Source organism: Micropterus dolomieu, linkage group LG08 (assembly GCF_021292245.1).
Source record: "Micropterus dolomieu isolate WLL.071019.BEF.003 ecotype Adirondacks linkage group LG08, ASM2129224v1, whole genome shotgun sequence".
In the NCBI taxonomy this organism is placed as follows: Eukaryota; Metazoa; Chordata; class Actinopteri; order Centrarchiformes; family Centrarchidae; genus Micropterus; species Micropterus dolomieu.
Window position 1 is genome coordinate 2,962,535 of NC_060157.1, and position 15,867 is coordinate 2,978,401.

The 15,867-nt window shown below is 40.2% G+C and overlaps 1 protein-coding gene across 1 annotated transcript in view; it reads right to left on the reverse strand.

Moving 5' to 3' along the window:
• Positions 1-15,867, reverse strand: part of LOC123974603 (polymeric immunoglobulin receptor-like) — a 21,075-nt gene that overhangs the window by 1,494 nt on the left and 3,714 nt on the right. The window contains exons 3-7 of the mRNA XM_046055426.1: positions 13,350-13,694; positions 12,793-13,116; positions 11,596-11,631; positions 11,255-11,394; positions 6,216-6,331 (exon numbers count right to left, since the gene is read on the reverse strand). Coding sequence (XP_045911382.1) covers positions 6,216-6,331; positions 11,255-11,394; positions 11,596-11,631; positions 12,793-13,116; positions 13,350-13,694 — 961 coding nt within the window. The remainder of the gene's footprint in view (positions 1-6,215; positions 6,332-11,254; positions 11,395-11,595; positions 11,632-12,792; positions 13,117-13,349; positions 13,695-15,867) is intronic.

The window sequence follows — 15,867 nt, forward strand, 5'->3', positions numbered from 1 at the left end:
GGGGGGGGGGGGCGTGATCAGGAGGCAAGGCAAGGTCATTAATGCTACTTGCCTACCTCAGATATGAGTGAGACCGCACATACCTAACAAGTGCAACAAGCTGTTGATACCTGAGGCTCTGGAGACTGACAAACAAAGACCAGAAGGCAACATTGCAGACTTACCGCTCTGACTACCTGCCTAAAGAGATACAGGGGAGAATCCAGGAGAATAAACCCGATGTTCTCCACCAAACCATCCAAAGTGTACTCTCAGTGGCAGGGTAATAACACAAATGTACAGTATGCTCACCAATGCTCCAATGCTCAGTGGCTACAACAGCAGACATCCAAGAAAGACAGGTGGCAGGTATGAAGAGCTGGACAGCACCAGGCCCTGACATGATCCACACCTATCGGCAGCACAAATGAGCCACCGGCTGATGGATGGGACCGACCTAGAATGGCGGACAGTCCTGATCATGAAGGATCATCCAACTACCGGCCAATAACCTGCCCCTGCACAACATGGAAGCTCGCGTCAGGCTTCATAGCATGGACAGAGCCCAGAAGGGAATTGGCAATAATACCAGTGGATAGCTCGAGACCGCAAGACCAGGCAGACCAATCTGTGCATCCACCTGGATGCGTAAAATCTTCTCCACAAAAATACAGAGTGACGTCTACACACGAAACAGTTTTTGCACATTTGCAGATTGCTTTCTGTCAATTTGTGGGTCATGTTACATTTGTAACGTCCTTTTAACACATTTGTGGAATTTTGTCCAATGTGTACTGCAGAGATCTGTAAAAAAAAAAAAATACACAAATATCTCACCACCCAAAACATGTATTTTTACATTTGTGTTGTGTAAAATCAGAAGATGTGGAAATCAAGAGCAACAGTGGTGCCAGTGGGGGCTGTGACCCCCAAACTGGGAGAGTGGCTCCAGCAGATTTCAGGTAAAACATCAGAGGTCTCTGTCCAGAAGAGTGCAGTCCTAGGAACAGCTAAGATACTGCGCAGAACCCTCAAACTCCCAGGCCTCTGGTAGAGGACCAGAGCTTGAGGATGAAACATACCACAAGGGGTGAGAGGGGGATTTTTATATATATATAAAAAACTCACTATAATGTAATATAATTTTAATGACTTGAGGAAGACTGTTTATAGTATTATTGTTATTATTGTTCGTACTAGTAGTAGTATGTTAAGATTTTTTATTTATAGGGTCTGTTTGGCAGGCCCACGCAATACATATTCTTTACTGCTAATTAGTACTACTCTATAGTTTATAATGCATCTTTAACTTTTGACATTAACTTTATTAACATTCTGTTATGTTATCTTTGTGAGATCTCAAAACATAACAAATGTTAGAAATAATCTTTGTTATGTGTTTCTGAACAGAAGGTAAAAAACTTATTGTGGCTGATATATCGGCAGATTTTAAAATCTTCAAATATCAAAATCGGTCTCCATAGTAGTTGGGGGTTAATTTTTATGACCTTGATTAAGCATAATAAGATGTACACTTAAAATATATTATATTAATAAGTATGTTGGATAAAATCCAGTAAAAGAGAAGTACAAGATTACAAGGCCCCAGAGGATGAGGACCTGTGCCCCCACATCCTTCCCGCCTCTTGCAATGGTTCTTGAAGAAGTGTGAACTTCATGTTGCGGCTGCTTTGAAATGTAGTAAAAACAGATCTGACTGAAGTCACTTTTAAAATTCTAAACCTTTAATTTTACATCAAAAGAGGAAATGTTTTGTGAAAGTCAACATTCTTGGTAATTTTAGATTCATCTGTCTGGACAAGCTGGTGTCTTTTTGTCTTTGTATAAAAACTCTGCTCTGTTTCACGCACTGACCACAAACATCACACCCATTGTGACTCTTCTGTAGGCTATTTTCAAACTGTATCTGATAAATATCAGCACCACCTCGGCAGCATTTACCAGGCGTTGCAACTGTAATCTGCAACATTTAACGCTGTAGTTTAGAGGATCCGAGCAAATTGAACATGATCACTACCAGTTTTCCAGATCATCAGTGGTGCGGAGCTGCTGTAGTGTTTAAGTTTCAGCTGCTGTCTGCCTGTGATTATCTGATCATCGACCATCGACAGCCAGTCAGATCAGTTTATTTAGAGTAAACCTGAGTTAGGGAAGTGAATAAACTGTGCTACAATGTGTAGTTTCACCAGAAGTTGATGTTACGCATGGCTGTAATCAGAACCGGTCTTGATCTCCCTGGGGCCCTAAGCAAAATTCTGCTACGGGCCCTCCTACCTGACTCGTGATCCATGTAAACAATTTATCATTGCTGCACACTACTGACACCGCAGTGCTCTCACTGCAATCCTCCCTCCTTTAAAGCAGTCTGTCTCTGTAATAAGTCTGAAAGGAAACCTCTTCTAGAAAAATCCAGTGCTCGTTTGGATGGACATCTGCATACTAACTCAGTCCTCATGAAGTCTGTTAAGACTGGGGGCCAGTCTGCTGGGTCATTTGGTGGAACAGCGCATGTCCCAATAGGGTCTGAGCTGCTTTTATCTGATGTTGGCTGTGCATCTCTGGCTGTGCTTATACTGGCTGAGGCCGTCTATGTTTCACCTGGGTCTGTGTGACTTGCTAAAGCGTCTGGACTGGGTCTACGCTTGAACTGGCTGACAATCCAGCATCTACTCGACTGACAATCTTGCAATCTTCTAAATATCAGCACCACCTCGGCAGCATTTACCAGGCGTTGCAACTGTAATCTGCAACATCTGTCATATTTAATTCTGTAGTTTAGAGGATCCGAGCAAAAATGAACATGGTCACTACCAATTTTCCAGATCGTCTGTGTTGCGGAGCTGCTGTAGTGTTTAAGTTTCAGCTGCTGTCTGTCTGTGATTATCAATGACCAGTCAGATCAGTTTATTTAACAACCTAAATTGCTGCCTGTAATTAGTATTGAATCATTTAGCAGTTTTCTCCAAACACAACCACTAAAACATCCACCTCTCAGTGACTTTATTTATTTATTATTGATTCTGTCCCAATGTTTTAAATAAGGTTTTGTGGTTAACAACCAAACAATAATCTAATAGTCAGGATAGTAGTAAATAAAGACCAGCAAAGCACGTGCATGTGAACGTGCACGATGCACGTAACAGTGAATACATTTTTGAATAATTAAAAAAATTAATTAAACAGTAACGTTACACTTGGAGGTGCACGGGGAGAGACAGCTAGCTCAAACAGTGGCATCGGTGCTCCTCAGTGTGACAGTTTCAGGCAGAACTCCGCAGCCACTCCCCCCTCGGCTGTCTGCCTTTAAGCCCTTCGTGTCCATCGGGATCAGGTGCAGCCACTTATAATATTATCTGATTGTTATATTTCTGACCTTTTAGTCCCATACGCACCAGCACGTACCTTGAGATCCTCGGGCAGAGGTCTGTTGTCTGTTCCAGAGTCTCGACTGAAAACTAAAGGGGACAGAGCGTTTGCTGTCAGGGCCCCGAGGCTCTGGAACAGCCTGCCCGAGGAAATCAGGTCGGCTGAGTCAGTGAACTCTTTTAAGTCCCTTCTTAAAACATACTTTTATAGGAGAGCCTTTCCCGATCTTATTTGACTTTATTTTATCCTTTTTATTTTATTTTACTAATTTTATATTTATCTGTATTTTAGTCTTTTCAATGTTTTCATGCTTTTATCTTGTATTGTTTTTGTATTATTGTCTTTACACTTGTTAAAGCACTTTGTAACTTGTTTTTGAAAAGTGCTCTACAAATAAAGATTATTAGTATTAATTCTCATGAATTTATTAAAATTCGTACGTAGTTTAGACATGCTACATAATTAACAAAATAGTAGTTAGCTGACATCCGAACTGAAGTTAACGTGTGGGGAATTATTTGTGAGCTTTCTGTCTGATCACAGGTGTTGTCGGTTAGTTTCGTTTTCCCCCGGCATGAGCACCTCCTTGTCTCATTCATTTTTGTCTGTCAGACGGCGAGGGGATACTTCCAGCGAATCAGTAACATAATGCAGTATGGAGCGTGTAGTAAAATATTATGAATTCTCTTTAAATAGGCTAATGACGTTAGTCTCCTATAACAACTTTTCTTTACATGTCAGAAAACTCATATGTGGGAGAGATTCTGAATGTGCAGAAAGTTTTGAACATGAGCAGATAAGTTACAGTGTTTCCCATACGTTCATTTATTTGTGGCGGCCTGCCACAATATCAGCGCTGACCACCATCGTATTTGAGCTGCAGGCAGCGCGTATTCGTGCAGCACATCCTCTCACCCGCCCTCCCATCCGTACCTCGCTCTCTCGCTCTCTCTCCCTCTTGTCCCAGCTATTAAAAGTTATTAGCAAGCATGTAAGGAGCCTAGCTAATAAGGAGAGCTAAGTTAACGTTAAAATACAGCTGGGTTTTTGAGGCTAGCATGCTGTATCTGCGCCACAGTTACACTTTCATTCTGTGGGAAACACTGAGTTATGATATGTTATGATAGTTATTAACAGATGAGATAATAAAGTCCAGTCAATAACTGAAACGGATTAATTTATCACTGAGATGAAAACCACAAACACATTTAAATAGGTTACTTCCCCACAAAAGAGGCGGTAAGACTTCATGTGAATCATGTGTGTTGACTCAGCAGGGATGATATTAAATAAGTTGAAAAAAAGAAAAATATTTAAAAGCATTAAGAAAGAAAGAACCTCAGTACATTATATTCTATTATAATTATATATTTTGAATTGTCATCTGCCACCTGAATTTTTAGACATTTCCACCATAAATTGGTGCAGAAAAGGCAGAAATTGGAGGAGAAATTTTCACCAGAATGCAGGAAATTAAGTGTTTAAAGCTCAAAATCTTCTGGGGGAGGACCCCCATACTCCCCACTTCTTACGTGTCCCATCCAGGAAAAACAGTATCTGGCTTCAGACACAGTTTCTGGGAGGAACTTTCACTTATTGGTTAAATATAATTACTTTTCAAATGGCTTTTTTGTTACCTTTTCCATGTTTTTAATAACAATAGTAACAATAAAAACAATACAAAACAACAATATTCAGGGCAAATAGCAAACATCTTTTTTGATGGGGGGCGGTAAGGGACCAGGATAATGGATAGGGGGGCGCTGGCCCAAAAAAGGTTGAGAACCACTGCTGTAGATCATGCGATTGTTATGCTTTTAGATCTTACAGCAGCATTTGAAACAGTTGACCACAGCGTCCTTATTTCTCGCCTTGAGCATGGCGTAGGTATTGAAGGCACTGTCTTATAACTGTTTAGGTAAAACTTGTCAAACAGAGATTTTAGAGTCATTTTTAGATTTAGTGTCCCTCACATGTGGAGTTCCCCAGAGTTTGATTCTCGGGCTAGTTCTTTTCTCACTCTATTTGCTTCCCCTTGGATCAATCTTGAAAAAACACATCATCAGCTTCCATCTCTACGCAGATGATTCGCAAATCTACCTGCCCATAAAAATAAAAAAAAGATGGAAGCTCTTTAAAAATATTGGTTTAATGATATTAAAGCCTGGATGTTGTTGAATTTTTAAACTTTGACAAGAGTAAAACTGAGGTCATGATATTTAGACCCAGTGGGGCCTCTGATGTCTCCCAAATACACCTGGGCACCTTATGTTGTGGTTGTGGTCTGTATCAATTCTGTTGTGAAAGCTAGTATTAAGCTAAAGCCCTTTTTATCCTTCAGACTTTGAGAAGATTATACATGCATTTATCACAACACACCTTGATTGTTGTAATGCTTTGTATATAGGTATTTGCCAGGCCTCCCTCTCTCGTCTATAACTGGTTAAAAATGCTGCTGCTCGTCTCCTTATTGGAACTCGTGAGCGAAATCACTTCACATGTGGAATGAATTTCCTCTTCATTTCAGACTGGCCCCCAGCTATCTGGTTGTTAAATCGCAACTTCAAACTCATTTTTACTCCTTGGCTTTTAATTTTACAGGATGAGAGCTGTATCTTGCCATTTTGCTCAACAAACACCAACATTTCTGAAGACAGATTTGATATTTCAGAATAATAAGTGATAAACTGCTGAACACCCTGAAACAAATGATTAGCTCTGTATCAGCAGCAGAGAGGTGATAATATAATTTATAAATAATATCTGCCAACAAAAAGGAATAAAAAAAGAACTTCACAGCACATTATAAGCCGCACAGTGCAAAACCAAGATTTAAATAAAAACATTACATTTTGTGTTCCTTAAAATGTAGAGTCGAGTAGTTGGACCTGATCCCTGGTTCGAGGCTCTGGTAGGTGTGGTCTTCACTTGTAGAGACTGGAGGTAAGTCCTCAATGGTGACAGACTGAAAATTAAACAGAAACAACATCAAACGTGAAATACAGCAGCAGCCAAACGAACATATCAGATATTTGTTAATGTTCCAGTGATCACAATTTAAACATCCAGAGATAATTTGATCATTTTATTTAAATAGCTCTTTTAGTGCAAGCTTAATGTAAGTCCAGGGTCCTCTCCTCTCCTGTATGAGAACTCACATACTGGGAGAAATTGGTTAGTGTGTGTGGCCATAATGACGTGGTTGAAGTCACCTGAGATTACTATGTGTCCACTCGGATGTTGAGTCTGGAGTTGAGCAATGGCGGTGTAAATCAAGTTACACACCGACAGCTACAAAGATTGCATGTGAAATTTCCTGTGGGCAAGCAGTTCAATGTCCAGGCTGCAGATACGTTTTTTAATCTTAATGTGACCAGGATTACACCATCTATTGTTAACTACAGCAAGCCCTCCGCCTTTAGTGTAAAAGGCATAGATGGAAACATTGTGGTCAGGTATTTCCCGGTGTAGCTCTTCCATCTTATTAGCCAGTAATCTCAAGGATAAATCTCCTTTCTTAAGCCTCTGTTGTCTGGACCCCTCTCTCTTCCCTAGTTGTTTAGTTCCTCCTTTGCATCCTCTGTGTGTCCTCCAGATTTGTGCGGGGATGTCTGATGACCTGGGCTCCATGCTGGTCGGTGTAGTTGCTGTGTAACGTTACCGTGACTGAATGAGAGGAGTAATTCAACACGAACAACCAGACCAAAACTCTCTCCACTTGCATTGGTTTGGCGCATCTGCACGCAAATATGATCAATCTGAAAGGATGTGGTTCCACAGGGCCTCGTTCTCTGGGGTCTTCTAATCTTGTACTTTTTACTGAATTTTAATCAACATATGTATTAATATCATATACTTTAAGTGTTCACCTTATTATGCATAATCAAGGTCATACAGTTTACAGTGCATTAAGGAAATGTCTGCTCGTGTATTTTTGAGGCAGATTAATTTGACAAATTCTATAAAATATTCCATAGTTTTGACAACTGTTCCTTTCATGTGTTTCTCAATAATTTGAAGTAAAAAAATGGGACTTGAGTATGATATTAATGGAGTACTGAAGTACAAAAACCCTTTGTTGTTAAGCTGGTTTTGATATTTAAAAATAGAGAAGTTTGTAGCCACAGCAGTTGTGTATTGATTGTCAGTGTTAACAAGAGCAAAGATTATCACAAATAAACCTTTTTTTCTGTAACTTTCTTTCTTGAACCAGCTTTGAGAGTTGTACTGCATATGTCAACAGTTGCAGGCCGGGAATCTAACGTCAATCCAGGCTAATTTCCACATTCACCCCATTCACAACAGACCACCTATAAGCTACTGTAAGCGTTTGGTTTAAATATTTTTCTATTTATTGTTTATGCCACCAACATATTTTACTTTTACTTTAAAACACAAATAGTTAAAAAGAATCTGGATGACACATCGGACACTGCAGCAAGAGATTCTCCTGGTCATTCTAACTTTCATTTGGGAGCTACCAACACAAAAGGAACAAAACGGAACCACAGCGCATTATAAGCTGCACAGTACAAAAGATTCATATCCAGACATCCCCATTTTAATTAATCAAAGAAAGGCAAGTTAATTTTTATGGCACGTTTCAACAACAAGGTAACTCAAAGAGCTTTGCGAAAGCAACATAGGGAACTATAAAAAAAAAAAAGACATGTGAATCTGATTTAAAGAGTTAAATAGAAAAAAACAACAAGATTAAGCAGGACAGTAAAAGTTGTCAGGTTTAGTCTTTAGTGTAAACAGGTTGAGAATCCAAATGCTGGACACAGCAGCAGAGCAGGTACAGTTCTGTGATTTATTTTAACATAAAGCGAGCACACTTACAGGGAGCGGCTGAGTCCAAGGTAAGTCCAAATGAAAACAAAATCCATAACACAAGCAAAAGGCAAAAAAGGTCCATGCAAATTTACAGGCAGAACACGAGGCAGGAGCAAACAAACACACTAGACAAGAGCGACAGAGCAACTACAAGCTACAGTGAACCAACAAAGACTGGACAGGAAAACAGGCATTAAATACTGAGGCAAACGAGCAGGGTGGGAGCACAAAACGTGTGACAAATCAAAGTAATGAAACAGAATGGGAAGCAAAACTACACAAAGACACAGACAACTTCAGACTAAAACAGGAAATAGAGATTAACATCACAACGCAGACTGAACAGACATAGCACAAAAATGTAACTTGACACAGACACTGAACACACCACTCAGAATCCAGAAGCAGATGACATGGACAAGACAGGCTGACAAGTGGACAAAAACCAGAGCAAATGACAACGGACTAGAACCAGACACACAAAGCTGAACATACAAAAGGACATAAGAACAAACAAGGCTGAAATGCAAGTCATGGAACAAAACCCCCAAACAGGACTAGAAAACCCAAAACCATGACAAGTGTGCAGTATACCATATTAATCAAACGTCTTGAATTTTAATTAATAAAAAGCAGTGGCTAACAGAAAAGTCTTGATTTAAATTATAAGAAGAGAGATTGGCAGCAGACCTGCAGTTTTCTGGGAGATTGTTGCAGATATACGGAGCATAAAAACTGAACAATGCTTCTTCATGTTTAGTTTTGACTCTGTGGACAGAAAGCAGAGCTGTCCCAGACGACCTGAGAGGTCTGGATGGTTCATATCAGAGCAGAAGATCAAAAATGTATTTTGGCTTTAACACATTCAGTGCTTTATAATAATTATAATAATAATACTACATTTAATTATTTTAAAATAAATTCTCTGACAGACAGAAAGCCAGTGTAAAGACCTCAGAACCGGAGTGATGGGATCTACTTTTTTTTGCCTTAGTGAGTCTAGAGCTAGAGATCTACAGTAGGTTTGGTCCTCATCCCCATTAGTTCTCGTAGATGGTGTCTTTATTTGTGGAGACTGAGTTGTTCTGATAGATGACAGACACCTGAAAATAAAACGAGAATGACTTCAAACCTGAAATACAGCAGCTGCCAGACCAACAGACCAGCTATTTGTTATTTCTAGATAATTGTTTGTTAATGTGTCAGTGACTGAAATGTCTAGAGACCTGGAACAAAATCCCTAAAATTTAAATTGTACTTTTAGTGCAAGAAAGACAAAGTAGTTTGTAAAGGAAATTAAGTTCAGTAGAACAAGATATATATTGTACCACAATAAGACCAGAATAAAAAGCAGTATCAATAATGTTAGTGCAAAGAAGTGAAAACAAAGATTTTTAGTCAAAAAAGGTAAAACAGCCAAATATAAATCTATACAACCAAACAACAAAACAATATACATTTATAAAAAATGTATACAATGCATGTCAAAATAAATGTCAAGTAACAAGAGTACAGCTGACCATCCTTCCAGCTAACAGTGCAACAGTGGCAAAAGCATTTTATTGACTATTTTATAGATGTGATTATTATATTATATACTTTAAGTTTCAAAATGTGTTTCACAGGTTGAATCATTTCACAATTATATGTGCTCTAACCAAAGACAACTATCATAAAGCTGTCTGCACTCTGAGTTATTAAAAGGTCCAAGATCAAAAACCTCCAGGTGCGTAGGGGAGGTGATGTTAGTCTGATAGCATATACAGCTAACTGACAGACATCAGCAACTGGGAAAAAAGGTAACCACCTGTAAGAGGTAATGAGCATTCTATGCCAAGAATCATAGTTTTAAGGAACCCCTTAGAGAAATAATAACGCTGTGAAGTAAGGGTTTATTTCCACTACACCATTTTGGTGATTGCTGAACAGTGCAAAGACAACAAAAGACGGTTTTGGTGAGTTTTATTTGTGTCTGTCGGGTATAAATAAAGGTGTTTAACGATGATCTGGAAGGTAAAATGATTTCTGGTTAAAGAAAAAGAATATTACAGTTTAATAAAAAATGTCTTCTGTAAAATGTTTCTCTGTAGGTATCCCTTCCATAATCGTGTCACTTTTGAAACTTAGAATAAAAATCTGAGCCCGTCAGTTGCAAAACAAGCTCTTTTAGTGGACATACTTTGACGGGAGCATTCGACCCCAGCAGCCATTGAAGCCGGTTTAGTGGCTGCTTGCTGAGGCGTAGAGACCGAATATTTCAATGAACTAAGCGTTATTATTTCAACCAAACCAGAGTGGCTGATTGTTGGAACAGTGTAAACACAGACAAAGATTGTTTTGGTTAGTTTTATTTTGTTTCTACACAGTTTGATTACGTGTGTTGGTCTGAGATGCTGCTGCTCTAGATGAAAAGTCAGAGTTGTTAGGATTCATCGTTTGTGCAGAACTACATTTCATGACAATCCATGAAATCATTGTTAAGATATATGTTAATCTGGATCAAAGTAGTGGACCAACTGAGAGACTGACATTTTAATCCACAGGGCCACACTCTTCTGCTCCAAGCTTTCTGTCTTAAGCCTAGTTCACACTACTTGAGCTCGGTGACCGTGAGGCTGTGATCAGGGGTAAATCAGCGGTCGCCGGTCGTTATGTGTGAACTACACAACGATGCATCAAAACGGCTCCCTGACGCATCGCTGACATATCGCAAACGCCAGCCAGATATCTAGCACGCCAAACCTCTTGAGGAGTCGGCCGACTTGACATCCACGTCCAGCCAATGAGAGCATGCGACTGGCATAACAGGCAGCTACTTTTCCCCGCAAAACACTTTTTCCAGACAATCCCTGCTACTTGCGTGTGCTAATCCATTCTTTCACCTATATTTTTTGTCTTCATAATTGCTATCTTTCACATTTCAGTGTGTTTTCTTGAAAAAACGTGGCTTGGAGACCAGCGTCGGGTGTCGCAGCCGCTGTTAGCTCGCGTATTGTGTGACCCCCTGTTTACTATCAGTCACAACAAGTCAAAACAAGTTAAAGTTAGTCACCTCTGTCTTCATGCTGCTTGCATTTCCTGTGTTGTTCAAACCACTATTCCTCCTTGTCTTCCATTTGTAGATGACCAGCAGAAAAACAGCCAACAGCACAAAAACCAAGGGCAGGCACACAACCAGAGGCAAGAAGTAACCTAAGAGACAAGTAACATACATTTTAGTATGAATTTTATTAATGCAGTGTAAAATAAAAAAATAAAAAAAAAATACTACATAAATATACCATTGTAATAAATGATAAATATAGAACAATATTATAATTACTAATTTGGAATATTAACTAAAAATGACACCCTTTAAAAATGGTAGCGCCTGCTCACTGCTGTGAACTGTACCTGTCAGCTGGTTAGTGGCTTCAGGGACTGAAAAAGCTGTGAACAACAAAGACACAATGATGAGGAGATGATTCCTGCAGATTTTACACAGACTGAGAGAACTGTGGCAACAGTCCAACAGAGCCCATCCAATAGTACAACAACAATCCTGATTATATGATTTTGCGATCCCTGAGCAAGACACTCAATCCCTAGTCTGGGTCAGACTCCTTATTCCTCTCGACAGGATCATTGTTTCTACATGTCTATTAGATTTTATTTTGTACACAGAAGGAAAGGAGAGCAGCTATCTGGTGAAGTTTTCCGATGAAACTGCGTTGTTGTCACTCCTCCGAGGTCCAGTGTCTGACCACGGGAATGCACTAGAGATGACTTGAGTCCTTGACTTAAATGTATATAAAACCAAAGAATTAATAACTGACTTTACTAACAGAGATGCTGCTTCAGAGAGCAGTCATACACAACCAACAGGTGGAAATTGTCTCATCCTATAAATACTTGGGCACTCTTTTTGATGACCATGCTAAGTTTGATATAAACACCGCCACCATTGTGAAGTGGGGGCAACAGAGAATTTATCTTCTCTGTCAACTCCTTTTCTTTCACGCCGGTAATCCTGTGTAGTATTTTGAGTTTTTCTTGTTGGTTTCACAATCTGACAGTTAAAGACAGGAACAGCCTGAACAACATTATAAAATTAATGCCTTCTGTAACCAACAAATAATCCAGAAGGCAGTAAGTACCTTAGCCTCCCTGGGACATGCACTGGCAGGTGAATTCTCTGTTGCCTTCTGGGCGTCGTCATGCACTACCTGTGTGCAAGATGAACCGCCACTCCAAATCTTTTATACCTTCGGCAATCAAACTCCCTGTAGGGTTCTTTATGGGGTACCAGATGTGCACATACTGGCTGCTTGTATGTTGTGAATGTTGTGTGTGTTGTGCATGCTGCTCTTAACTAATTGCCCTAGTGGGATTAATAAAGTTGATTGAATTGAATAGTTGCTCCAGAGGCGGGCGACCTATATAGCAATTATTGCTTTGGATATAAACGTCAGCTAAACGACTCAATATAAATATACAAATATACTCATTAAAATGTACATGTTAAGGTGCCAACCATTAACCCTCTCTGGTTCACATCCACACTGAACAGAAGGTACATGGATTAAGATATTTAATAAAACAAAAACTCACCATCTATGACAATGAGTGGAATCCTGCTGTATGAATCTGGAGACAGAGCTCTGCCGTAACCACACCTGTACTGTCCTGTGTCTGACTTGGTCACCTGTGTGATGCTCACATACAGTCCAAATGCAGATCCTGCTTCATACTTTATGCTGTATCTGCCACTCTGAGTTCTGTTCCCATCTGTTTCAATGATAATGTCCTCTTGTTTTTTACATTCGCCCTTACAGAAGAACTTCCATGTTCCGTAAATAGTATCGCTGCATCCAAGTGTGACATCTTCTCCTTCAGTATTTGTACGGATAAAACCAGAAAATCCAGCCAGTGGCACTGTTGAAAAGAGGAGCAATCATTATTTACTACCTGTAAGATAGTGCAGTTTGATCACAATATTTCCTGTTCTGTTTCACCTGGTTTCACACAGGATGTGACAACCAGAGTCCGAACAGCACAAATAACTCTTATTTATTCTTATACATTCTTCCCACAATTATATTTTTCTTCAGAAATCACTTAATATGGTGAATATAAATTTGGTGTAATTTTGTTCAGTAGAAACTCACCATCTGAAACTCTGACCTCTAAGTCCCTGAATGATTCTGGAACCGAAGTCCCGCCCAGACCACACCTGTACCGTCCTGAGTCAGACTTGGTCAGATTTGTGATGGTCACAGACACAATTCCTCTTCCAGAAGATCCGTTTCTGTATTCAATGCTGTATCTGCCACTCTGAGCTCTGACATCATCTGTTTTAACCAGAATATCTTCTGCTTTACATTCGTTCTTACAGAAGAACTTCCTGCTTCCAGAGAGAGTGAAGTAGCAATTAATTGTACCAGTTCCTCCCTCAGCTCCTGTATAAATGTTGAATTGTGCGCTGACGAGCCCAGTGTTTCCACCACACAGTGCTGTTGGAAAGATCAAAATTTGATTTTGTTACAATTAATTCAACAAACCACCTTATAAACACGTGGATATTCTTTGTGTACAATTTATGTTTCTATCCATCAATGAGCAGCTACAGTTCTCTCAGTCTGTGTAAAATCTGCAGGAAGCATCTCATTTTATCTTTGTTGTTCACAGCTCCAGCCACATCAAAACCAAATTTGACTCTTGGACCTTTTTCAACATCAGTCAGCACCAGCACCGGCGACAGGCAGGCAAGAACCCCAGCAGCCAGAGGATCCCACGACCCCCGAAAGAGCAAAAGACCCGAGACCACATGCCCCAGGGACAGCCACACCCCGCCCTAAGGGAGAACAGCAGAGAGCTGTGCCGGGGAACCCCCGCCGACAGGGAGGGGGAACACGGGAAAACCAGGGCCGACAGCCCCCCCATCCCAGCCAGAGGCTACCAACCCCAAGTGCAGGCAGAGCCAGCGGCCCTGTGAAACCAAGGAAGAGTATGTTCCACACCATAATCCCCCCCACCAAACTTTACACTTGGCACAATGCAGTCATGCAAGTACTGTTCTCCTGTCGTAGTACAGCTGTGCTCCTCCCTGTTCCCCTGGGTTTTGTCTGTCTGCTGTGTCTTTTCCTTGTTTGTGTCAGTCCCTGAAACCACTAATGAGCAGACAGGTACAGGCTCTAATATTTTTAACGGGTGTAAATTTTTAGTTAATAAAATATTCCAAATTAGTAATGATAATATTGTTCTATAATTTATTATTTCTTACATTTATTTATTATTTAAAAATCATTACTGTAAGATTTTAGTTCATAGCAAAACCATAAACACACAATTTTAAACTTGAACTGGATGTGCCTGTCTCTGCGTGTGCTTTTTCATGCTCCGATCTCCGCCCTCAGGGCCTGCCGTGTCCTCGGTTGCAGGCTCTGCTCATAGTATGTGCACTTGGCATGAATCCAGAGTGACAACAAAATTAACCAATCAAAATTTAATTTAATTTTAATTTATCCTGATGGTCAGGACTTCCTGTACACTGACTGTAAAATATTCTGCAGGTTAATGAGGGCTAATCCACAAAGATCACACAGACAAGCAGAGTTGATTCAGAGGCAACAAAATTCAGCTTTTCACTGACTCTACAGCAGTTGTTGTGGTTGCACTTGTACTTGGTAGTGTTTTACAATGTCCTAACTTTCTAACATGGATTACATAAATGAGCAACAATGAATAACAGATGATGAATAATGAATTTAGATTAAATTGCTTTATATTTCATTACAGTGGGCTGGATCAGATTGTGGAAATGCTTCTGCAGAAACTAGTAACAGAAAACATCAGAGAACAACAGGACAACTGAATAAGAACACAGCAACTGAAAAGCACAAGTCATCCAACATTTGGAAAAATGTCCAGCAGTGTGTGCTGCAGCTTTAAAGAGACAGTCAGGTAATCAGTCCTCACCTGAGAAGAAGCAGAAGAACAGAACACGGTGGATATTCATTCTGAATTTGATCCTGATGGAGACAAATCATTCAACTGCAGGACAACTGCCTCTATCACTTCACTCCTTCCACTCTGTCTGATCAGTCAGGAAGATGAAGGTGCTTTAATTTCTCTCGTTTCTCCTCCCTTTCTATATGTGTGGTGGGCGTGACTTCACTCTGTGCACCTGTACAGCTATACATGTTCACAAAAAAGATTTTGTATTTTTTTGTTGTACCAGAATGCAGGGTTACTTGTGGTTCCTAGAGTCTCCAAAAGTAGACTAGGAGCCAGAGTGTTCAGCTATCAAGCTCCTCTCCTGTGGAACCAGGTTCCAGTTTGGGTTCAGGAGGCAGACACCATCTCCACATTTAAGAGTAGGCTTAAGACTTTCCTCTTTGATAAAGCTTATAGTTAGGGCTGGCTCAGGTGAGTCCTGAACCATCCCTTAGTTATGCTGCTATAGGCCTAGACTGCCGGGGGATTTCCCATGATGCACTGAGCTCCTCTCTCCTCTACTTTCTCTCCCTCTGTATGCAACCTCATCCCATTATTGCATGTTACTAACACAACTTCTCCCCTTTCTGGTAGTCTTGTGCTTTCTCATCCCTCTCCTCTCTCCTCCTATCACTTCCTGCAGGTTTTCTGGCTCTGGAGCTGTGGAGTCTGGATCTGTGGTTGCGGGTC